Source organism: Pogoniulus pusillus, chromosome 34, assembly GCF_015220805.1.
Source record: "Pogoniulus pusillus isolate bPogPus1 chromosome 34, bPogPus1.pri, whole genome shotgun sequence".
Classification (NCBI taxonomy): domain Eukaryota; kingdom Metazoa; phylum Chordata; class Aves; order Piciformes; family Lybiidae; genus Pogoniulus; species Pogoniulus pusillus.
Genome location: NC_087297.1, coordinates 6327853 through 6352965, shown reverse-complemented (window position 1 = coordinate 6352965; position 25113 = coordinate 6327853). Strand labels below are relative to the sequence as shown.

Sequence of the window (25113 nt, the reverse complement as noted above, 5' to 3'; positions counted from 1 at the left end):
GGAGCAAACAGGGATTGTCTGAAGTACTGAAAAAACACTGCCACTTGCAGCAATTTTGAAGCCTGTCTTTTGTAGCTGATACAGATTCGTCCATCTGCACCCTATGAATGTTCCATCTTAGCCTCCAGAAACATCAGTAGTGGTTGCTGTTTTTAGTAGAGTGAGGTGAGCTGTATCTTCCTGATAGATTTTCCTTGGAGGAGGCAAACAAACATGCAGCCACACCACCTGTATGAAATGAGTTTGGACTTACTGTTGAATTATAAATACTGCAAAGCTGACACTAAACATTCAATAACAAATCAGGTTAAAAACATTTCAGGGCATACAGACTTTTGCCCTTTGTTATTGTAGCATCTATTTTAAACCCAACTTCAGATTAACAAGAAATATGTAAAAATAAATCCTATAGAAGTTCAATATGTTAGTGTAGGATTTATCTGTGGTCATTGTGAAGTTCAGTTTGTGAGCTGGACCCAGTTTACAGCAGCATTGTATTACTTTGGGTGTTGTTGTTCCTATCCTGCAGTTGGGGAAAACATTCCTAGCTACTAGAATGGTGACTGGGATGATTCAGAATCAGTCTTAAGCTGAGCTCTACTTGCTGTGTATTTAGTTTGTAGAATGTAGTTGTTCACACTTCTGTGTTAATTTGCCATGTGTGAGCTCTGCCAAGAGTGTATTAATAACTCCACAGTCTTGCTGAGAGTAATACCATGTAACCTTGAGATGAGAAAGAGATCCACGTGGGACTTGTTCTAGAAATGTCCCCAGGAGATAATTCCCCATTTACAATTACTACTGGAGAACTTTCTGTTAACTCATTCGAATTCATGTTGATTTTTATGCAGTGTGTTGAGTTGGCTTTTCAGAAGTCATAGGTTGCATCAGGTTGGAAGGGACTCTCAAAGGTCATCATGGCCAACCCCACTGCAGTCAGCAGGGACACCTCCAGCTAGATCAGGCTGCCCAGGGCTGTATCAAGTTTGATCTTGATTGTCTCCAGGGATGGAGCCTCAACCGCAACCCTGGGCAGCCTGTTCTAGTATTTTACCACCCTCATTGTAAAGAACTTCCCCCTTAGTCCTATGAAAACAGATGATGAAGGGCAGATGAGTAACTTCAGGGACAGCTGTCATTTGGCAAGACCTATATTCCCTAGAGCTGTGTTGGAACTGGAATTTTACAGTGTCCTGGGATTCTGAATGAAGCATCTCCAGTCTGAGCTTCACTGTTCTATGATCATTGCAGCCAAAGCTGTCTTGGATCTTTGCATCCCCAGTGAGCCCCTTCTTGTTGGCAAGCCTGAGTTCCCGCAGAGCACCTCCCCTCGTTGGCTGCTTTGCTCCTTGTGTCAGGAAGTTACTATCAGTGCACTCCAGGAACCTCCTGGACTGCTTTTATCTAACGGCATTGTCCCTCCAGCAAATAGTGGCATGGTTGAAGTGCTTCCTGAGATCCAGGGCCTGTAATGTTGAGGCTGACTTTTTTTTCAGGGCCATATGCCTGACAGCATAGGTAGGGTTGGTGGAAACCTTGGGAAGATGACCAGTATTGAAGACTGAAGTGCTAATGATAGCTGAAAACAGGATTGCTGTGGAAAGGCATCAAATTCCAGGCCTCTGTGTTCTGCTGTCTCCTTCCCTCACCACACTAACAGAAGAGATGGATTCCTGTGTTACACTTCTGGCCACTGTGGATTCTCTTGAGTGCTTTGCTGTGGCTGTTGGTTGATGTGAGACATGACCTCTGCTCTTTTTCACAGGTCTTTGCTGAGAAACCTCTGCCAGTAGATGAGATTTATGCTTAGGATTAAATGAACATCTTTCATTTTTGCTTGATGCTTTTAGCTTTTGAAGTAATGAACTGGCTACTTAAGCATTTGCTACTGCTAAGCAGCTGTTAAATGAATGTGGAATAAACTGATCAGGTCTGTGCTCCTTCTGACTATGATTGTGCTGGACTCCTAGGTTGCTGGGACAGAGAGTGCACAGACAGGAGGTGGTAGAAAGAAGTTTCATTGTGTTTACATATTTGGATGGAGCTTGATGATGAGTTGACAGGAAAATCAGCCCAGAGGAGGAGGTGCTGGGTTGGGGTAGACCACAGAGAGTTTGAGGAAGACCTGTCAGGGCTAAATCTTCCCATTAGCAAGAGCAGCTCTTGAATACTTAGGCCAAGGTGGCAACAGACTTTGCCTGGTTGGGTTTTTTTTTAGTTCTGTCTTTTCATGATACCTGCTTCTGAGAGAAATGTCTTTTCTTGCCTTTTCTCTCACAAAGGTCTGATGTGTTTGTGTTTGCTCTGGTCTTCATCAGAGGAAGGAAGCTGTTCTTCCACAGGGAGATGCAGGTGCCAAGGTTTATGTCTGTGTTACCTGGACTACAGTGAAGTTTCCCATAGGAACTGACAACAGCTATATGGTCTTGGTTTTCTTGTCGACTTGTTTGAAGGTCTCTCTTTGCTCTCTACTCTATCAGGTTCCTAAGGCTGCAACAATGACATGTTTGAGTAAGTTTTTCTAATATTCCTTGCAGTGACTTCTGGAGCATATTTTTTATCTCAGGCATGTCAGGAGCAATGCTGCAGAATGTGCTTGCTGGCTGCACAGCATCCATAATTTCTGTCACTTTGTGCATAGCAAGTGACATCTGTCTAACAGCTGAAGTGTTTGCCATCCTTGTGAGTTGGCAGCAGCCAGAAAGAAATTCCCAAGGCTGTGAACATTTAAGTAGAACAAGAAGCATTGATCTTTCTCATTAAAAAAGGTGGTATTGTGTTCAGGGAGTTTGAGGATAGGGGCTTGTCATGTTGATGAGGAAAAAGGAAGAAGAAGCAGCTAATGAAATGGTTTATGGGCTGTGAGCAAGAGGTCGAAGCATAGGTTTCTGGAGACATGTGCTTTGGATTTCTGACCCCAGCAGTGCTGGGAAAAACCTTTTAGCTTTTGCTGCATGGTGCTTTCACAGCAGTGAGGCTTTTCTGTTTCCCACTCTGTCCCCCACAGCAAATAGGCTGTTAATTCCTGAAGGAAAAGGTTGAGTAGGTGACTTCGTATACAGACTCAAGGTTCCCCCAGGTGTTTATTGCAGACCCCCTAAACTACATGGGAAGCTACAAATGTAAGAAAGTAACTGAAAACTCAAAGTGCTACTTTACAGTGAATGGGCTTGAAAATTTCAGGGAAGTTTTTGTCCAGGTTTTGAGTGTTAGCTGTTGTCTTGGATCCCAGTAAGAATCATTCTTGTTGGTTTTCTCACCTTGGTCATCAGACCAAGGTTGTAGGCTTTTTTTGTTGCACACTGTTCTAGTGGCTGGGGGGGTGTGTTGAGACTACTTCAGGATCCTAGCAGCTGAGTAACTTTGACATAGGTGTAAACTCCAGTTAACCATAACACCAAGTCATGCTGGCCAAGATCTTGAAAATGCCTTGCCCTGCATAGCACCTGGCATGGCCAGAGCCTGGCTTTTCAACAACAATATTCCTTGTTTTAACAAGAAATTAACAAAAGGGTGTCCCTCCATTCATTATTTTAGAACCAAAACCATCACTGTGGCACTTGCAAATTATATTCCTTGAACAGTTATGTTGGTATTTGTGTCTCTGTGGGTGTTGGTGATGTTGTTTTCTGATGTGGAGTCAGTGGCTGTGTTTTCCTCTGGAAGTGCCCCAGTCCTTTATAAACAGTTCTCTGTAGCTGTGCTCTCTGTCGTGGGCTGTAAGAAGATATCAACCCATCTGGAGCTGTCATGCTACTGCTGCTGGGTTGTGTGATGCAGTTCCTGAGATAATTTTCTAGCTTGCTTTATTCTCTTTATGCTGATTAAGATGAATCTGTTGGTTTTCTGAAGTACTTAGTTCTTGCCTTCAAAGTCTCAGAGCATATTTTGGTTACAGTGGTTACTAGGTACAGTGAGCCAAATACCTGGCAGACCAATGGATGCTTAACATAGGTAGAGTGACAGATGATCCCTTTGATCCTCTTTGCTGCTCACAGTGAAAACTGTTCTGTGAAGGGAATTTGTCCTTCCCATTCTTTATTGAGCTCTGTGTGTCCTGGGGAGATCTTTCCTTACTCATACAGCTTCTTTTCCAACTTAATATCTTCTGTTTAGGACAAAGAATTGTCTTGAGATCAGATTTGAGTGCAAGGCTGAGACAGAGGAATATTTCATGCTGTTGCTGTTGTGAGGCACTTAATTACTCAGAATGTTGTTTTACTCACCCCTGATGCCTGTGATAAATATTTCACATATAATTATCAAACAGTAATACTGGAACTTGGCAGTAATTTGTAGTAGCTGTATAATGACTCAGCTGTTGGAGGGAAGGAGTAGGTGATGACTGAAAGTTGTGTTAACTAAGGAATACAAAGTCCCAAATGCTCTGGGACTAAAAGATTTTCTGGATGTTTTTTGTCCTGTGTCTCTGTGATGTGTATGTAGATACATACATGAGATGTGTACCTACATCTAAAAACCTTTCCAATGGTAAATACCACTGTTTTTTGGCACTGCCAGTTGCTTTCTTATCAAGTGTCATATAAAATGCCTATTGAAATTGTATAATTCTGAGCTTTTCCATAGATCTGTGCTTATGAATCTATTTTTAGTCTTCTGTTTTGTTGCTATTTCACTCTTTGAGGATCTTAATCTAGAATGATTGGTGTTGACTTGCCATGGATTCAGTCATAGTAACAAATACTGAACATGTTATAAATGGGTGTTAGAATAATTTAGAAATGCCTTAATTAAAATTCAGACTTGCTTTTTGTTTTATCAGCAAACACATATCTCTTCATGGTGCAAGCTCGTGGTATAATGCTGAGAGAGAATGTGAAAACAATAGGACACATGATCAGATTGTACACTAACAAAAATGCTACTCTGAATGGCACAGGTAAGAATATTTCTTATTTAATTGGCTTTTTAAAAGCTTTATGAGGAACAGACAAGCCAGATTGTAGTGATATAACTTGACTAGGGAAACCTAGACCCCGTTCCTGTTTCTCTGTAAATAAAGGCCAGATAGTTACAGCACAGTGGGGGTTGGAGGTGATCTCTGGAGATCTAGTCCTACCCACCTGCTAAAGCAAGATCACCCACAGCATCCTGTCCAGGAGGGTTTGGAATCTCTCCAGAGAAGGAAGACTCCACAACCTCTCTGGAAATCCTGCTCCAGGGCTCTAGCACCCTTGCAGCAAAGAAATTTTTCCTTATGTTTTGGTAGGAAAATTGCTGTTTATCAGTTCACTTTAGCAGGAAATATTTGTCGCAGCTTTAGCAAAGATATATCATAATTTAACTGTTGTTTCTTTAGTGCAGTAAAACATTGAGGTTTTTGGATCTTACTGCTGGAGAGTTTGTGACTTACAAAGTTAATGCTCTTGCCTGCATGGTGATAGGTTACAAATTGCATGGTGAACACAGTTTTTTACAAAAGTCTTTTCTCTTTTTTCCACAGATTACCCTGAAGGAAACAACTCCAGTGACTGCCTTGCTCAAACAACAATGTATCTTCCAGAAAACTTCACATATTCTCCTTACCAGGCTTGTCCAGAGAAGCTGCCTTACATGAGTAGGTTTCAAACTGACCTTAACTTTTGTTTAGTAAATTGGACTTTATGCTGAGAAACCTTGACCGGCTGGATGGGTGGGCAGAGGCCAATGGGATGAGATTTAACAAGGCCAAGTGCAGGGTTCTACATTTTGGCCACAACAACCCAAAGCAGTGTTACAGGTTGGAGACAGAGTGGCTGGAAAGCAGCCAGGAGGAAAGGCACCTGGGGGTACTGGTAGATAGTAGCTGAACATGAACCAGCAGTGTGCCCAGGTGGCCAGCAGAGCCAATGGCATCCTGCTGTATGTCAGGAAGAGTGTGGCCAGTAGGACAAGGGAGGTTATTCTTCCCCTGTACTCAGCACTGATCAAGCCACAACTTGAGTGCTGTGTCCAATTCTGTGCTCCTCAACTCAAGAGAGATGTTGAGATACTGGAATGTGCCCAGAGCAGGGCAGCAAGGCTGGGGAGAGGCCTGGAGCACAGCCCTGTGAGGAGAGGCTGAGGGAGCTGGGAGTGTGCAGCCTGGAGAAGAGGAGGCTCAGGGCCGACCTCATTGCTGTCTACAACTACCTGAAAGGAGGCTGTAGCCAAGTGGGGTTGGTCTGTTCTGCCAGGCAACCAGCAACAGAAGAAGGGAACACAGCCTCAAGTTGTGCTGGGAGAGGTCTGGGCTGGATGTTAAGAGGAAGTTGTTGGCAGAGACAGTGATCGGCATTGGAATGGGCTGCCCAGGGAGGTGGTGGAGTCACTGTCCCTGGATATGTTCAGGCAAAGCCTGGATGAGACACTTAGTGCCATGGTCTGGTTGTCTGTCTAGGGCTGGGTGCTAGGTTGGCCTGGATGATCTTGGAGATCTCTTCCAATCTGGTTGATTCTATGATTTAAACCAAAATGTAACTATTCAAAAGTGTAATTACAGGGAGCTGCAATACATAGCAGCAAATAATGAACAAAAGACTTCTGAGAGTGGACAATAACCCTTGCAGAATTTTGTCTGTAACTAGTGTGTTAAGAAAACTTTTGTCTCATTAATTTTTGTTTACAAATTACATATGAAATGTTGGAATTACACATGAAAGGTAGGAATACTCTTAACTTCATTAAAAGTATTCATTCCACATTCAAAGAGTATGTAAAAAGTAGGTAGTTGAAGAGTAGGTAAAAAAATCTTTTTTTGGTAGTGCTATTCCTGATACAATGATTCAGAAATTAAGTTGCTAAATCATTAGCTAATCACTTAGTTCAGTGTATAGGAAACTGAACAAAATGATGTTGTGAAGTGGCAATTGATGGAGGTAAGAAACGCTGAAGCCCTGTCATCAGGTTGGATGTTAAGCACTTCCTCAGAGGAAGGGTAGACACTGGAGTGGACTGCCCAGGCAGGTGGTGGAGTTGCTGTTCCTGAAGGTCTTTAAGGAAAGATGTGGCACTTAGTGACATGGTCTAGTCAGTGGGGTGGTGTTAGGTCATAGGCTGGACTTGATGATCTTAGAAGTCTATTTCAGCCTCAACAATTCTGGCATCATGGGGAAGTAGTACTTGCATAACAAGTGAAAAGTTGTAATCCTCAGGAAGTTTTTAAATGAAGCTTTTAAACCCAGATGTTTAAGATCCCAAGCTATTTAAATAGAACTTGATTAAGTGTCCCTAACTTTGTCTTTAAGCCTAGAATCTGAACTTCTGAATTACTTTGAAAATGTTTAGTTGCAGAGGAGTGTCAGGCAGAAATGAGAAACTGAGCTGAGTCCTTTGCTACTGCTGCAGTTTAGGTTTGCTGGGGTTTTATCAAACTTGTCACAGCAGAACTGTCCTCAGTGGCAGTGTCCCAATGTGTGCAGGAGGTCTTATATGCAGGTGCTGCGTAATTAGTTACTCAAACTGAGTTTGGAATAGTTCCTTGATGTGACTGTGTCTTTAACCTGATTTCACAGCGTGGCTGAAAGGCTGTTGGCATGTCTTGATCTAGTTTCCGTAGACAAAGCATAGCTTCATTTGGGAATATTCTTTATAATTCTTGTGAAGAAGTGTAAATTTCAGTGTGAATTTCCCTTTCCTGCCATAATTCAGAGTCAAACAAAATTCTGGGCATTGTTTGCACTCCCCTGGCTTGTAGAGAAAGCAATCCCTAAAGACCAAGGAGTGTTGAGCAGGAGAGTTTTGAACATGAAAAGGAAAGAGGCCAATCGCTCCTGGTGGTGATTGCTTTACCTTGACCTTCACCGCTGAATGTTTGCTGTTGCAGATAGTTCTTACGTTTACCTTTTATAAAACTGCAATCCCTTGGCTAAACTGGAGTTATTCTTAGAAACCACTTTGAGCTTCCAGCTTTTTTCTCTGTTAGGAGTCGCTGTTAAAAGGGGTGATGAAGTATGAATGTGCCTTGTGCTCTGCGTTTGGAGGAAATTGTAAATTGGATCACTAATCCATGGAATTACTTTAGTCCTAGTAAATGTTTTCTGGATAGACTTAATATTTTTGAGAGAAGAATGAATAGTAACATTAGTATAGAGCTAATTGGTTAAATTGAAATGTCTCATTTGGTATTAGACTGTAGCAACCAAGGAAGCATTAGCAGCTCTCTGTAACTAAGTGTAAATTTGTTTCTGGAAGCGGCTGTTCATTTGTATTTGTTATGCTAACATCATTGTTTTACTTACTGTATTTAAAATCAAAAGAGTAAGCTGCTCATTTGTAAAGGGAGAAAATGTGAAACTGTTCCTGCAGATATCTGTGATGCCTTTCTGGAATGTTAACCTTTTAAGCTGAGGGCTGTCATTCAGCAGCAGCAAGTAATTAAGGGTTTAATATAGCAGTTCAGGTCCAAATCATACAAAATAGTGTTGCTGACAGCCACATTGAATTGGTAATATTTTTTCCTTCGATGAAAAATAGTGGATTAGAGTAATCTAGACTCCATTACAGCTTCTTTTCTAATCTCAGCTGAGAAGTTTATCCAGTGAAGGAGAGTACAGTAAGAGAGCTTGTTATCTGTGTTTCTTTCAACACCTCTACATTCTGAACTTTGTCTCTTGCATGGTAAATACACAGACCTGGAGCCAGAAGTATGAGGCTCTCAGTTCATTATGGATTTCAATTACGCAGAAAACTGTCTTAACCCAAGTAGCAATTAGACATGGTGTGACTATATATATCTTACTTACAATCTCCTTCTCCCCAGAAATAGGGTTTGGCTTCAATATCATCTAGATTTTTCACAGATTGCATTGGGTTGGAAGAGACCTTCAAAGATCATCTTGTCCAGTGCTTCTTGCAGTGAGCAGGGACTTGCCATTCTTCATGCTTAGAATGAAGTTGACTGCTCTGTCTTGGGAAAGACATAAGCTTTTGTCAGTCCCCCCCCTTTGTTAGCTAAATCAGGACTTGCAGCCTTTTCGCCCTACACACTTCCTACAGCTCTTTCCATGCTTGGTTTTTGTACTGGAGACTTGCTCTAATTTGATTTCCTCATGAAGCATTATAACTGGCTGAAACCCTGGTTACAAAACAAACTAGTGATTACCTTCTGTCTTTCATGTAACAGCAGTTAATGCATTCCAGAAGGAAATTTGCCATGTTTGTGCAATTGCATTACAATTTATTGTCTCATATTAATAGGCAATCCATTACAAACCAGCAAAACACCAAAACACCTTCCTGCATGTTGCAGCAAGGTACTTCCTGCTTTGTGAGCCTGTGCTTCATTTCTCCTTCATAACTATCCATCCTTTTAAAGACTTATTTTACTCTACTGATTTCAGTATGGATCTGATTTGTTGAAATTATTTTGGTTTTGGATTCTGTTCTTCAAAAATGCTTCTTGCTTCCTCAGCTTTCTTTTTGCTGGTTTTATAGAATCATAGAATCAGCCAGGTTGGAAGAGACCTCCAAGATCATCCAGTCCAACCTATCCCCCAGCCCTATCCAGTCAACCAGACCATGGCACTAAGTGCCTCATCCAGTCTTTTCTTGGACACCCGCAGGGATGGTGCCTCCACCACCTCCCTGGGCAGCCCATTCCAATGCCAATCACTCTCTCTGGGAAGAACTTCCTCCTCACATCCAGCCTATACATTCCCCAGCACAACTTGAGACTCTGTCCCCTTGTTCTATTGCTGGCTGCCTGGCAGAAGAGGCCACACCCCATCTGCCTACAATGTCCCTTCAGGTAGTTGCAGACAGCAATGAGCTCTGCCCTGAGCCTCCTCTTCTGCAGGCTGCACACCCCCAGCTCCCTCAGCCTCTCCTCACAGGGCTGTGCTCCAGGCTTCTCCCCAGCCTTGCTGCCCTTCTCTGGACACCTTCCAGCACCTCAACATCTCTCTTGAATGGAGGGGCCCAGAACAGGACACAGCACTCAAAGTGTGGCCTGACCAGTGTTGAGCACAGGGGAAGAATAACCTCCCTTGTCCTGCTGGCCACGCTCTTTCTGATGCAGGCCAGGATGCCATTGGCTCTCTTGGCCACCTGAGCACACTGCTGGCTCATCTTCAGCTGCTATCTGTCAGTACCCCCACGTCCCTTTCCTCCTGTCTGCTTTCCAGCCGCTCAGTCCCCAGCCTGTAGCGCTGCTTGGGGTTATTGTGGCCAAAGTGCAGAACCCTGTGCTTTATTGCAGTGTGCTAGACAGCAATGAAGGAGTGAGTACTAAGCTCAGATATTTACAGAAGTGCTGATTTAATTCATCCCTCTTGTATACTTTTGATAGTATCAATATTTCAGAGTTTATATAGTGACTTTTTAAACAGTCTGGGGGGGATTCATGTCCTATCAAATTAGAATCACCTGCCTTCTATAAATAATGATTTGCCATGCTTTCTCTTCTTTTAAATTTAGAGTTATTTAAATTCTTTAAGCACCTGATCACATTTAAACCTTCCTCAGGAGAACAGGGCACCTGAGTCCTTTGCATCATGTGTTTACTTCCTTTTCTGTGTAGTAATTGACCTTTATCTTCGTTTTCCTATTAGATTCTATAAATAAACTGAAAGGCTGTTGTTACTTCTCTGTCTCTTGGCAGTTGAAACTCATTTAGTGACTTACTTTTTGTAACCTATTTAATTTGTGCATGTTTATACTCTGTGTACAGCTCCTTCAATGCCCCTTGTTCCTTTTTTTCAGATTATTGAAGAGTTTCAGATATGACCATAATGATTCATAATAACAATTAAAAATATTATGATGATAATGCTTATTATTTTAGTAATAATATTAGTAATAATAACAACAAAAAATATATAAAGCTCTTTAGGATAAGCTTGTAGACCAGGCTGGATGGGGCTCTGAACAACCTGATCTAGAGGGAGATGTTCCTGCCCGTGGCAAGGGAGGTTGGAAGTGGATGATCTTTGAGGTCCCTTCCAGCCCTGTCAGTTCAGTGATTCTGTTTTGATGTATATTTCTACAGTCTTTTTTCAGCAGCTGCATGACTTCCTTTGTCTTATGAAATTAATAAATATGGATTTGTTTTAATCTGCTCCTAAAAGGTGTTCTCCTAACTACACTGTTCCTGATTTTTTTCCTCCCTATCAACTCCTTTTCATTTTTTAAACTTGCCTTTACATTTACAAGTAGTTTTACATGTAATCATACTAAAAAAGCTCTTGCATTATCTTCTGCTTTCTTCTGAAAGCAATAGTTACTCCTGACATGCTCCAAAGATTTCAGTCTTTCCCAAAGATTTAGATAGCTGGGCAGTTCAGTTTTACAAAATTAAACAGTCTTTTGGGAATGAGCAGAGGGAACAAAATGGGAGTGATTTCTTTCATTGATTTTAAAATCCAGCCTTCACCAAAACACTTAAGTGCTTCTGTCAGGTAGTTATTGCAAGTTTTCTATTTGATGGTCTAGCATAGTAATTGTTGAAGAACAATTTGAGCTTCAGGGTAATGAGTGCTAAAACTTCTCCCTAAATTTTCTTGATTCATAGAATCAGCCAGGTTGGAAGAGACCTCCGAGATCATCCAGTCCAACCTAGCACCCAGCTCTGTTCCTTGTGCTTTGAGTGTATTTACTATGAATCCAGATTTGGAACTTAGACACATCCATAATCTAATGGCTATCAGCTTTTAGCTATCAGCCAAGTGTAAATATTTTCTCATAATAAACATGAACCTGATTTTTGGTACCCCATTGTGGTCTTTATGCAGCATCTTACTGACGTCCACTCTCATCAGTAGCCATTCGCAAATGCTTTTCTCACAGGGCTAATTAGTTCTGTGAGTGGTAATTCTCAAATCCAGCCACTTGCTATAAATGGGTTTGATGCTGACAGTGGGGAATTAGCAGCTGAAAGCTGTACCTAGAAAGTGCCCAATTATCTGGAATTTAAATTGAGGTTTGTTGAGTGTAGCAGTGATGCATTTTTCTTTTCTGTGAAAGTGGAGGTAGGAAGACACCTGGAATTTGAGTGTCAGTTCAGTAGTACAGGTGATGTGGAACTCTTTACAGGAGTACTTAAAAGAAAAGGTGACTTCATCTTTCTGAAATAGATACAGAATTCAAATTACTTTGTTCTGTGTCCTCTGAAATGAGTATGCTGCTTATAGGGTTTATTGAAGGGATGTTTGTATTGGGAAATACTGACATTTGTTCTTTCAAATCTGAGTATTAAGAGGATAGCATAAATATCTATAGGTAGTGCAACTGCAGATTTCTGATGCTGCTTATGATATATCTTGTGGTGTTAGATCTTCCTTGGGGGTTGGACAAGACTATTTTTGAGGGTCTCTTCCAACCCAGTGCAGTCTGTTAGTCTGTTATCTGAATTAAAATATCTTTTTTTGTCCTCAATTTAGGAGGCCTTATTGATGTCAATATGAGTGAAATCAGTTTTGATGAGATTCAGCAACTGTTTTCAAAAGATTTAGACATTAAACCAGGAGGACACTGGAAACCAAAAGACTGTAAGCCACGATGGAAGGTGAGATGCTGCTTTTTCTGGGTTTTCTACTGTTGGTGTGGAAGGACAGTTCATCACTGCAAGCTCTCAGTCTTTTCCTGCAGTGTGTTCTATATAGTGTGTGATATCTTGCAGCCTGTCTCAGGCTGTTGTGTTCAAGAAGAGACTAAAGCTGGCCAGTAAACTTGCAATGCTCCTAAGTTGATCAGTGTGTCAGAGTACTGACATGAGGAGCACCTGAGGGAACTGGGGTGGTTTAGTCTGGAGGAGGCTGAGAGGGAGACCTTATCACTCTTTACAATAGCCTGAAAGGAGGTTGTAGCAAGGTGGGGGTCCATCTCTATTCCCAGGTAGCTAGGGACAGTATAAAAGGAAACAGCCTCAAGCTGTGCCAGATGAGGTTTAGATTGGATACTAGGAAACATTTCTTAGCTGAAACAGTGGATTAAGTACTGGAACAGGCTGCCCAGGGAAGTGGTTGCATCATGGTCCCTGGAGATATTTAAAAGATGTTAGATGTGGAACTTAGGAGAGTGATTTAGTGGTGGACTTGAAAGTGTTAGATCAATGATTGGACTCAATGATCTTGGAGATCTTTTTTAACCTTAATGGCTCTATGATTCTAAATGGATTGTCAAGAACTTCTAAAGGTTCCTTGGCTGTTGTTGTTAAATGTTTTATCACACAGATACAGACTTGTCCTGTGTGTATGTTAAAGTACAATTAGAAGCAAGTGAACCTAAAAGGAAAATCTTATTTATGTTTTACTCCAGAATTTAGTTTTATTCTAGTTGTTTGAGCAAAAATCTAACAGGATTTCCTAGAGGGGATGAAAGTGTAAAACACCAAGGCAATTGAAACATAAAAGCTGAAAAGCCTCTGTAAGCTGTGGGGAATTTGGTCTCTGTTGAAACATTAATATCTAAAAAGACTAATAGAGTATCTTCTATTTGTCTGTCTAATCTTTATATGTATCTATCTCTAATTTGTTGTAGGTGGCAATCCTTATTCCTTTCCGGAATCGCCATGAGCATCTACCCATTTTTTTCCGCCATCTGATCCCTATGTTGCAGAAGCAGCGACTGGAATTTGCCTTCTATGTTGTTGAACAGGTAACAGCCTTTACTTGAAGAGTGAGAATTGAACCTTGCTGAAGGAGATATGATATTCTTGCCAAGCTTTGGATGAATCCAGAATTTGAGAATTGTTTCCTTGCTCTTCTAGTTCTTTGAATGAGAAAAGAAAGTTCAGCTCCATCTCTTGTTTTAAGCAGTGGTCAGATCTGTGTTGCTTTCCTTTCAGTACAGGCTGATTCTTTAGGAATGATAATGTCACTTCTTCGAATCTGATGTCTCTGTTAAGTTTGCAAGGACAACAAAAAAGGTGGAGCAACATGTAGCTGGTGACCAGCCACCAGCAATGAAACTCAGGGCACAAGTCAAGGGCCAGCTCTGTTCAGTGTATTTATCAGTGATCTGGATGCAGCAGTCGAATGCACCATTAGCAAGTTTGCTGACAATACTGAGCTGGGAGGTGCTGTTGTCTCTTGAGGGATGGGATGCCTGGCAGAGGGATGTAGATAGATTGGAGCATTGAGCTGTGATTAATGGGATGAAATTTAAGAAGTTAAGATGCTGGATTCTGCACCTAGAATGGAATAAAACTGAACACAAGTATAAACTGGGAGAGGAGTGGCTGGAGAGCAGCCCTACGGAAAGAGTCCCCTCAGTGTGTCAGCTGTGCCTTACCATACAAGAGGTCAAACCACATCCTGGTGTGCATCAAACACAGCATGGTCAAGAGAGGTGGTTACCTCACTTTATTCAGCATTAGTGTGGCCTCACCTCGAGAGCTGTGTGCACTTCTGGGCCCCACAATTTAAGAGAATGTGAAGGTCCTCAAATGCTTCTGGAGGAGGGTGGCAAAGTTGGTGAAAGGGCTCCATGTCCTCTGAGGAGCAACTAAGGACTCTGGGCTTATCTGGTTTGGAGACAAGGAGGCTGAGGGTGACTTCATTGCTTCCTGAGGAGGGGACATGGAGAGCAAGATGCTAATCTCTTCCTGATTATCCAGTGGCAAGACTCACAGGAGTGGATCATACTTGCACCAGGGAAGGTTCAGAATGGACATCAGGATCTATTTTTTTACTGAGAAGATGGTCAAACATTGGAACAGGCTTCCTAGAGAGGTGGTATCAGTGTTTGAGGTGTTTGTACAATACCCTAACAACCTGCTTTAGCTTGGTCAGCCCTGCAGTGGTCAGGCAGTTGGACTGGCTGATGGTTGTAGGTCCCTTCCAACTGAAATAGCCTAGTCTGTTCTGTTATAGTTGACTGTTGTAACAAGAAACAAAACAGTGTTTCTTTCTTAGTTTGGGTCACTTTTTCCTTGACTCTTCCTGCTGCATTTATCCAAGCCACCCATATTTTACTGGTTCACCATTACTAGTGCTCTAAGCTGCTAGTGCTGTCAAGGTTTCTCTAACTGGGGAGACCACCTAGACTCTTTAAATCATGAAGTGCAGTTGGTGTAATTGATGCTAACTAGAGCTATTCTACTGCTTAGCTAGAGGAATAACAAGTATCTTTGCCAGTGCTTTTTTTCTGTGGTAGAGATGCACCTTCAGTCCTCTGGATTCTTAAGAGTGTCTCCTTTATTCTGTTTGAAGGCAGGTACACAACCTTTCAATCGTGCAATGCTCTTTAATGTTGGCTTCAAAGAGGCTATGAAGGATGCTGTCTGGGACTGCATAATATTTCATGATGTGGATCACTTGCCTGAAAATGACAGAAATTACTATGGGTGTGGAGAAATGCCAAGACACTTTGCAGCAAAACTGGACAAATATATGTACATGTAAGTAATTAACTTTAGCTGTTACTGCTGAAGAGTCCCAGAAAGGTTCTTGAAGTCAATGGGAATTTTGGACAGTATTTACAATAGATGAAACCAGTCAAGCAGCTTCCTACCACAGTGTTTACATAAAGGAACATCTAGTTGTCAAAAGGAAGATTTAGGTTTAGTATCTGTATTTGATATGTTGATAATTTGCAGATGTTACTTAGGGTTTTCAGTGTTGAGCTTGTTGGAATGAGGGCGGCCTTAGAAAAAACTCAAAACAAACAAAAAGCCCCAAAGCCCCCCCCCCCAAACAACAAAATCACTCAACAACAACAAAACAAAGGCACAGGAGAGATAGGGACCTGGTGGAGTGCATCCAGAAGTGATGATCACAGAACTAGAGTGCATCTTCTATGAAGGCAGGCTGAAAGAATTGGGACTGTTCAGCCTGGAGAAGAGAAAGCAATTGGGAGACCTTAGAGCTATACTTCAATATGTGGAGGGGATTGCTTTTGGGTGGATGATAGTTTTCTGCTGGGTTTTGCTAGGGGCTATCTGGGGGTTTGTTGGGGTTTTTAAGTGTTTTTAGAGCACCAATTATTTCAGTTAAATACTGAAAGGGAGCTACAATAACAAGCCTGTCCCAAAAGATTTCATGGATTCTAAGATTCATAGAATGGTTTGGGTAGGAAAGAACTCTAAGATCATCTACTTCCAGCCCCTCTTGCTATGTGTAGGAGCACCTTACACTAGCCCAGGTTGCTCAAGACCTCATCCAACCTGACCTTCAACACATCCATGGAGGGGGAATCCACAGCCTCCCTGGGCAACCTGTTCCAGTATCTTGCCACCCTCACTGGAAGGAATTTCTTCCTAATACCCAGTCTAAACCTGCCTTCCTCCATCTTCAATCCTTTCCCTCTCATCCTATCACTAGAAGCCCTTGCAGAGCATCCCTCCTCAGCTTTTGGTCAAACCCTGTGTTTCCACAGATCAGAACTTAAGTGACTATGTATTTCTTTTTCTTTCCCCTTGTCTTCTGGGGTTATTTGTCCTTCAGTGCAGCAATTGTGTCCTAAGCAATGGTAAATCTTTCTATAGGTAGCCCTAACTCCTTCAGGGTTCCAGATTTGGCTGTGTCTCCTGAGAAATATGCTTCATTACCTTTGTCTGCTGAAATTGTGTGCTGTTCTAAAAGAGAAACACACTCTTCTGTAGCAGCTTCTGCCTTAAGGGTGCAAGTCAGTGTTGATGGCAGTAAATATAGATGCTTACAAACAATTTTGTTAAAGGCTGGCAAAGTATTTTGAGAACTGGAAATCACATTGCCTGGGTGTAGTACGTTCTCCTGTATAGCTATAGTCACTGTTCCTGTTGGCCAGCTGCTTCTCTTAATAATCACAAAGGATCGCAGGATGTTAGGGGTTGGAAGGGATCTCTGCAGGTCTTTGAGTCCAACCCCACTGCCAGAACAGGGTCCTGGTGGTCCTTTCCAACCATAATGATTAAATGTTGTGCTGAGGGATTTGGTTTAGGCAAGGACTCGTCTGTGTGAAACTAATGATTGGGTTCAATGATCTTGAAGGTCTTTTCCAACCTAAGAAATTCTGTGATTCTGTGACCATACAATCTAGTGCAGTTGCACAGAACACACCTAGGCAAGTCTCTCCAGAGAAGGAGACTCCACAGTTTCTCTGGGGAGCCTGTTCAGTACTCTGTGACTCTTACAGTAAAGAAGTTCTTCCTCATCTTAAGGTGGAACTTCCTGTGCTGTAGATTCCATCCATTGCCTCTTGTCCTAGCACAGGGTGTAAGTAAGAAGAGGCTGTCCCTTTCTTCTTGACACCCAGCCCTCAGATATTTATAAACGTAATGTATGAAATGATGTATTTTAGCAGTTACTGCATGCTTGCTGACAGCAAAGCCTGTAGGTCCTTTTGATTCAGAACTTTACCTTCTAAACATTCTAATTATTTCTCCCCTTAAGTGTGTTTTCCCACTGTGGGTGAACAGGTACTCTTAGACCCTTCCAAGCCTGAACACTTCTTTAGTTATGAATTAAAATTACTGAATGGCTGCATTACTGACTTGTATTTTTCTCCCCAGCTGGTTAGAGAGGGCTTTTTTCAGTTGAATGGTGTCAAAATAGAATAGTTGGAGGGCTTCACTTAACACTTCAGCTGTGGTTCTAAATCAGCCATCTGAAATACGTGACAGACTTTTTGTTTCATGTGGTGATACTAATTTGAGCTGCATTTTGGGTACTTGTTATGCAATTCAGACACTGCTTCAAACATGTTCATCTCCTGTATATGTTACTTAATGACAGTGATCTGTGAAGCACTTTCCCTCAGTGAATACATTCAGCATCTGTTCATGGCCTTGATTTGGACTTCTTGTTTTTCTGAAAGCACTTCTCCTGTGGGGACAGGCATAAGGAGCTGGGGCTGTTCAGCCTGGAGAAGGGGGGACTCTGGGGAGACCTGGGAGTGGCATTTCAGTATCTGAGTAGGACCTGCAGCAGGGCTGAGGAGAGACTGTTTGGAAAGGCCTTTGGTGATGGGGGAATGGTTTGGGACTGGAGCAGGGTAGGTTTGGGTTGGACTTCAAGAGGAAGCTATTTGCAATGAGGGTAGTGAGATGCTGGAGCAGGCTGCCCAGGGATGTGGTTGAGGCCCTGTCCCTGGAGACATTCAAGCTAGCCTTGATATGGCCCTGTGTGGCCTGACCTATTTAGAGATGTCCCTGCTGAGTGCAGGGGGATTGGACAAGATGACTTTTGAGAGTCCCAACTTGGTACAAGCTGTGAAAGGTATTGTTCCATGAGAGGGCTGCCTGCCTATGTTCAACTAATAACACAGAATTTGCCTTTTGTTTTCAGCCTTCCCTACAATGAGTTCTTTGGTGGTGTAAGTGGCCTGACAGTGGAACAGTTCAAGAAGATCAATGGGTTTCCAAATGCCTTTTGGGGATGGGGTGGAGAAGATGATGATCTTTGGAACAGGTGAGTGTTCACTGTTTCTGCCTTTCTCCTGGATCTGTGGTATCCACCGTTTGAGAGTGATAAGGGTTTTTTTTTTCTGACAGTTGCTGCCTCTTAATCTTTGTTTTAAGTTAACTAATTCATTTCTAAAGAGTTCATTTCAGAAATACCAGAGCAGAACTGTTTGAAGGGATAGTATGTTCTTTTTTCTTGACCTGGGGACAGTTAACAGGCTTTTAAGACATAGCTCTTGTAACACCTAGGAGCTATAACAACAGATAACAGCATTAAGCCTGTTTAGTTTCATTCCTTCTTGTCTCTTTGTGTTGCTTTTTCATGTTAATTTGCATCTTTCTGCTGCTAGCATTATGGAATATAATCCCACAAGCATGAAGTCAGCATGAATTTAAGTAACTTTCCTATTTTAGGAGCAGTGTTTGGGAGTTTAATTTGGAATTATATTACTACCACAAGTTGGAGAATGGACGCAATACTCACTGCATTATTAACAGCTCATAATGAACAAGTGTAAAATGTTCCAGCTGAGCTGCTGAAGCAAAGTGTCTGCAGGAGTTTACTTATAAAGAGAGACTTTTTTAGAGGATTATGTGTTTTGATTTGCTTTCCTGCCTATTTTCATCTTTTTCTACTGCTGTGCTTTGAGGACAAAGCAGGAGAGACTGAAATTATTGTTATTTCCCATTGCCAGCTTTTTTTTAGTTCAGTTAGGAGTGGTTTGGGCTGTTCAGGGAGACTTAGCTTTAAAAGATGTGACACTTTTTTCTCCTTTTTGCTGTGATTTGTGAAAACAGCTTTTTAACACTCTTCATGCAAACGTTTTTGTACTGCAGGGTTCACTATGCTGGATATAATGTAACAAGACCAGAGGGAGATTTAGGGAAGTACAAATCCATTCCTCACCATCACAGAGGCGAAGTCCAGTTTTTAGGACGGTAAGGAAACCAGAACTGTTAAAATACTGGAGCTAAGGAAGATATTAATATATTTCTCTTTACACCCATACAAACCTTCCCCACGTTCAAAGAAGCAGTGAGTGCTTGTCAGTATTATTCCCTCTTTAGTGCTAAACTTCCTGTTTTCTTAAGCACATTATGGTTGGTGTTCAGATATTTCTTATTCAACCATGAGGGAGACTGAATTGGCATGTCAGAAGATATTATCATCATAATCTCTGATGCAGAATGTTATTGTTCCTTAATAGTTTGGGCATTAGTGCTGGCAGGGCTCCTTTAGTTGGTTAAGTTGGGTGTCCTCAAAAAAGGAAGCAATACAGCTAGGAAAAATGACTCCTGCCTGAAAACAGACTGCTGAGGGAACTGAGGAGAAGAGGAGGCTGAGGAGAGATCATATTGCTCTCTACAACTCCCTGAAAGGAGGTTGGAGTGAGGTGAGGGTTGGTGTCCTCTCTCTAGTATCAGGTGATAGAATGAGAGGAAATAGCCTGCAATTATGCCAGGGGAGGTTTAGGTTGGAGATTAGGAAAAATGTCTTCGCTGCAAGAGTGGTCAGAGATTGGAACAGGCTGCCAGAGACATGGAGTCACCATCCCTGGAGGTGTGGACTTTGGGGCATGGTTTAGTGGCAGTGGTGGTTGGACTTGATCATCTTAGAGGTCTTTTCCAACCAAAACAATTCTGTGGTTCAGTGATTGGTTTCTTCCATCATATTTTGTTCCTTCCTGAGATACAGATCTTGTTTCCTCCTTACACTGAGGTAGACTGTTCTTTTCTGGGTTCCTTTCTTTTTGCTACAAAGATGCCAAACACTTTATCTGGCCAGTACCTTCTGGGATATTCCCTAGACTGGGATAGCAACCAGAGATGAGCTACACCTAAAGATGAGAATGTGAAACACAACCTAAGGGTTTATGGTCTGTGTTTTCAGGTAATTAGAAGTACTGCTCAATTCTGTTATGTACAGCTGTCTCTTCTGGGAACACTTTTCTGTTTCATAATTTTTAAGTAGACAAGTAGGGCCGACTTGGGAAAATACAGGGTATGAATCTATAGATCACTAATCTGGGGAGGGTTTTTTAGTGACCTCAAAGTAAGATGTTTGCAAACAGAGCAGTCTCAAAAATGACATGAAGAACAATTTGGACCTTTAAATACACAATAATGAAGAGTGAAGGCTCCCAAATCTTCTCTGAGCTCCATAGTTGAGTTTTTTAGCCAAAGAACATGAAGAAATGGAATGATTTTTTGAAATCAGTTTAGTTTGGGGCCATAAAAAGCATACATAGTAAATGCCACCTTTGTTATTTAGTCTTAATGTTAACTCATGTAAGTGAAGATAAAATCCTGGGTGTATTAAAAGCCAGAAAGCAGATTGCTTATAAAGCTTGGGAAGGGAATTTGATGATTTCCAAGTCCTGGAATTGAAAGCATGTTTTGAGATGAAAATGACTGTTAGAGTATCATGTCTGAGATCAGCTGGCTTGTTTCTTGCAGTTCTTTCTCACCTTTTGTTCTTCCAACTCCCTCTGCAGATACAAGCTCCTGAGGTATTCCAGAGAACGTCAGTATATCGATGGGCTGAACAATTTAATATACACTCCTAAAATACTTGTCAGTAGGTTGTATAAGAATATAACTGTTAATCTCATACCAGAACTTGCTCCTGTTAGAGACTATTGATGGAAGTGGAAGGACAGACTGCCCTACCAGAATAAGCTTTGAACGCTGGAAGCTACCAAAAGACACTGTAAACCAAAAGCAACCCAACAAGCAGCAGCTTAGAGTTAGAGATTTGTGACCATTTCCATGTATATTTGGGTTAAGAGATGGTTGCATGTACCATGGAAGAGAAAAGCAAAGCCAAGCCAGCAGCTACCACTCAGCAGCACCCCTCAGATGTTTACAGCATGAGACTACTGTTCAAGCCTTCGTTCTTCATGTTCTCTATCTTAACCACGCAGCTAAAGAAACCGCAGACCACAGACTTGTAGCTTCTCTGGAAGTAGGGACAGAAGAGGCCACTTCTTCCAACGATTTTTTTTATACTAGCCCTCCTCATATTTAAAAGAATGCTTTTGTTTCTTTCTAAGATGTGTTTTGTAAATATGTGATGTAAATTAATGTGTGTACATGCCTTTTAAATTGCTCACTATCTTACGCTTCACTAGGTGTTTGAGTGTGTTCTTGTTTGAATTCCATAGGAATGTTTTTCTTAGCATGAAAGAACAAATGTAAAATGTAAGTATGCTTAAAACAAGGTTATACCTTATGTGAAATGAAGGAAATATTAATTGTTGGCCAGCTATGACTGTAAACTGTTATACTAGTTTTGAGCTCTAGGCCTTTTTGCATATCTATCTAGAAAAATCAGTTTCATAGAAGAACTTGCTAGAAAGAAAGCTTTGGATTTTATTTATTGCCAGCAAAACTGTATGATACCTGCCTGCCACCTAGACCCTATTTATATGCATATTGCATGTGTATTACTGAAAATCTTGCAGTTGTTGCTGTTATGATGACCTACAGGAGCTCTTCACTGTTTCCAAGTGTGCCACTGGTGTCAATGTCAGGGATTTTAATGCCTAAAACGTGTCTGGGTGCATAAAGTATTTTGGTATTGTTCTTTTTTTTTTTAATATAAAAAATATAGATATATCTTAGTATACAGCACTTTTATTCCTCCAAAAGCAGAAGAGCCAAAAAAGTGTCTTCATTGGAAGAATATTAAAGTTAGATTTTTTAAGGAAATAAGAAAACATAGCTCTGAATAGTTGTACTGCTTGCAGCGTGGGATTTTCAGAACCAGGGTGTTGGTCAGACTATTCCACTGCTGATGGTGTTAAGTGGAACTGAAGCAGGCCAATCCCAAGTGCTTTTTAAAATTCCACTCTTAATACATTAATCAATAAAGCTATTTAAGGGCCTGTTCTTGTAGAGTGCTGAGTGCTTCTATGATGCACTAAATATCCTCAAGTCGATGACTTTCAACGAGATGTTGAGGTTGCACAGTCCCACTAAGGATTGGTCCTGCCTGTCTCTCTATTTTTGTGGTGTTGTATGAGTATTGAGCCTCTTTCCTTGGCTTACAATGAAAAGCATTTATTTTCTGTTTGCTTGTAATGTTAGGCTACCTGAAAGTATCTCCCTGCTAAGCATTCTCTTCTCCTAATATTTTTTTACATCCCTTGTTAATACTGAACAAAAGGATGGGATCATTTATTTTCTATGTCAATGCAAAGATACTGAACAAGATCTGCTAAACTATTTTTGTCTGTCACAGTTACTCAGCTCTTTAGGAACCAAAGACTGACTTCTGCTCCAACAAAGAATGGAAAATGCTATATAATAAGGATTGTTTATCCACAGAGTGTACTGTAAGGGTGTTGACAAAGAATACTAACTTCAACTCATTACTGTGTGTTGGCTTCCTGAGTTGCTGCCACAGGTGGTGTGGTGCTCTGTACAATTTCAGTTTGTCTGCCATAAACACCTTTTATTTCTTTGTCATCCCAGCAGCAATTCTGCACTTAGACATTCTTCAGCCAAGTTACCAGCTTAGTTGTAGGCATCCCAAATATTTAGTAGAAGTGTAGTGATTTAACTTAAGTAGCTAAGAACGACTAAGGAAGGGGTGTTTTGGACTCTGTTGGGATTACCTTAAAATCTACCAGTTTATCCAATATGCTTTATGTCCTGCAGTGCAAATAACAAGTGAGCATAAAGTGAACAAACTCTCCTTCAAAAGCATGCTTAAGTGGTTTGATCACCTCCTGATTATATTTTTCTATAACTGAGTGTATAGAATATTCTGAAGCATATGGGCAAAGGGGGGGGGGGGATAATTAATACACTGTAAGAGCAAGTATATCTTTAAAATAAAATTAGTCCTGTTTCCTAACAGGTTAATACAACTCTTTAAGAACTGTTGAATAGGTTTGGGTTTTTTTTTCAAGCCCTGATGTATTTTGAAGTGATTGCTGGTTTTCAGTACAAGTTCAACTCCAATCTAGCACCTATGGCTATGAAACATCCTTTGGCACTTTAGGTCTGTACTGTTTTCTGAAGCATGCTTTTGTGTCCAGTTTTTTAGGGCACTCTGTGAAATTGATGTGCAGTTAAACCCACTCTAATGCATATATGTGTATATATCCATACAATATGACACATAGACTGCGGCTGGGCTCACAGAACCTTACAGCTGTAAGTGATTTAATCATGTAGGATGTTAGAAAAAGGTGATTTAAACCAGTCTGTGAAGGGATTCTGACATATATCTGAGTTCTCTCAAGTTTACATTTTGGTGCCCCAAAGTGATGGATGTTCAATTATGAATCGTTACCCAACGCTCTTCTCTCTATACCTTTTGTCACTTTGTTGGGAACTTGGCAAAATTGCCATCTGAAATGACAGCAGAATAGTGCTCCTATGCTACCTGCCTGAACTCAGTACTCTTCTGCAGTGGAGTTTAACATAGACAGTGCCTTCAAACAAAATCAGTGTGATGGAGGGCTAAGAGTTAGGCACATTCCTTTTGATACTCTCATGGTTCTGGTAAAATGCAGAGGAGGCAATCACATTGACCTTTGCATTGCTGCCAAGGAGTGAGCATGGAGGGAGAAGAAAGAGGGAGTATTTTACAGGATTCTGAGTGTCTTGCAAATGAACAAGTGAGAACATTATAGAAGTATTGACAACGGAGTCTGCTCCGTTGATATGCTCAGATGCTCTTAAGCCCATTTGCTGTATTTCAAATTGAAGTAGGAGAATATGAAAGCTCAAATCCATTTTGCAATGGACAGGATGTTGAAAAGTGAGTGCAAAATGTCCTTTTTTCTTGGATCTTGCCAGTCTATTTTTCTATTGTTCTGTTTCCTAATGACTTTGTTGTAGTGGGTTACTAATGAGCCAGACACATACTGAGAGGATCCATTGCGTACCGGCAAGAGGAAGTGTACTTAAGATTATTTTATTTCTAGAGGTATGTAAGATAGGCTTAATGAAAACTGCACTGAAACAAATGCTGGGAATTTCCTGTGTACTATCATAGTTTTGGTTTGGGTTTTGGTTTTTTTCTTTTTGGTGGTTGTTCATGAAAATGTTTGTACTTTTTTATCATTGTCTTTTACGAAATACAATGTTCTAAAGACTGCGTTGGTTTGTTTATTCTGAGGCTCACAGAATGAGTTGGGTTGGGAGGGACCTTAAAGGTCAGCTAGTTCCAAGCCCTCTGGCCTTGGGCATCACCAGGGAAGGGGCATTCATGACCTCCCTGGGCAATCTGTTCCAGTGTCTCAGCACCCTCACTTTTTAGATTTTCTTCCTAATCTTCAATCTAAATCTGCCTTCCTCAAGCTTCAATCAATTCTCTCTCATCCTGTCACCAGCCCTTGTGAAAAGTCCCTCCTCTGCTTTTTTTGTTGCCCCTTTCAGGTAGTGGAAGGCCACTATATAGTCTCCCCAGAGCTTTCTCCTCTCCAGGCTAAATAGCACCAACACTCTTAACCTGTCCACATAGGTGAGGTTCTCCAGCCCTTGGATCACCTTTGTGGTCCTCCTCTGGACCTGCTGCAGTAGCAACACATCCCTCCTATGCTGGGGACGCCAGAACATACCTTCTTTGTGTCTTGTTTGTAGATCTTGTGCTTTGTTCTTTAGAACAAAAGGGGGCACCTGCCCAGAAAATACAGGAGATTAGGCTGTGATGGGGTCAAGCCTTAGGCTATCAAATCCCATTATTGGTCTTTCTATTCTTTCAGCTTTGGGGCTGATTGAGCTACACCACTTCATGTTTTTGTGTTCTCATCCAAGACAGGGATGCTGTTGTTAAGTCTCCTAATGGATTTTCTTAGTTA

At 41.4% G+C, this 25113-nt stretch overlaps 1 protein-coding gene across 5 annotated transcripts in view; it reads left to right on the top strand.

The window, feature by feature from the left end:
- B4GALT6 (beta-1,4-galactosyltransferase 6) overlaps positions 1–24410 on the top strand; it is a 55304-nt gene extending 30894 nt beyond the window's left edge. For all 5 annotated transcript variants that reach the window (XM_064170528.1, XM_064170526.1, XM_064170527.1 and 2 more), the window contains 8 exons: positions 4784–4900; positions 5465–5578; positions 12357–12481; positions 13456–13572; positions 15129–15316; positions 18183–18305; positions 19136–19237; positions 20794–24410. In XM_064170528.1, the coding sequence (XP_064026598.1) occupies positions 4784–4900; positions 5465–5578; positions 12357–12481; positions 13456–13572; positions 15129–15316; positions 18183–18305; positions 19136–19237; positions 20794–20941 (1034 nt within the window). In that variant the 3' untranslated portion in view covers positions 20942–24410. The remainder of the gene's footprint in view (positions 1–4783; positions 4901–5464; positions 5579–12356; positions 12482–13455; positions 13573–15128; positions 15317–18182; positions 18306–19135; positions 19238–20793) is intronic.
- Positions 24411–25113: the final 703 nt, after the last annotated feature.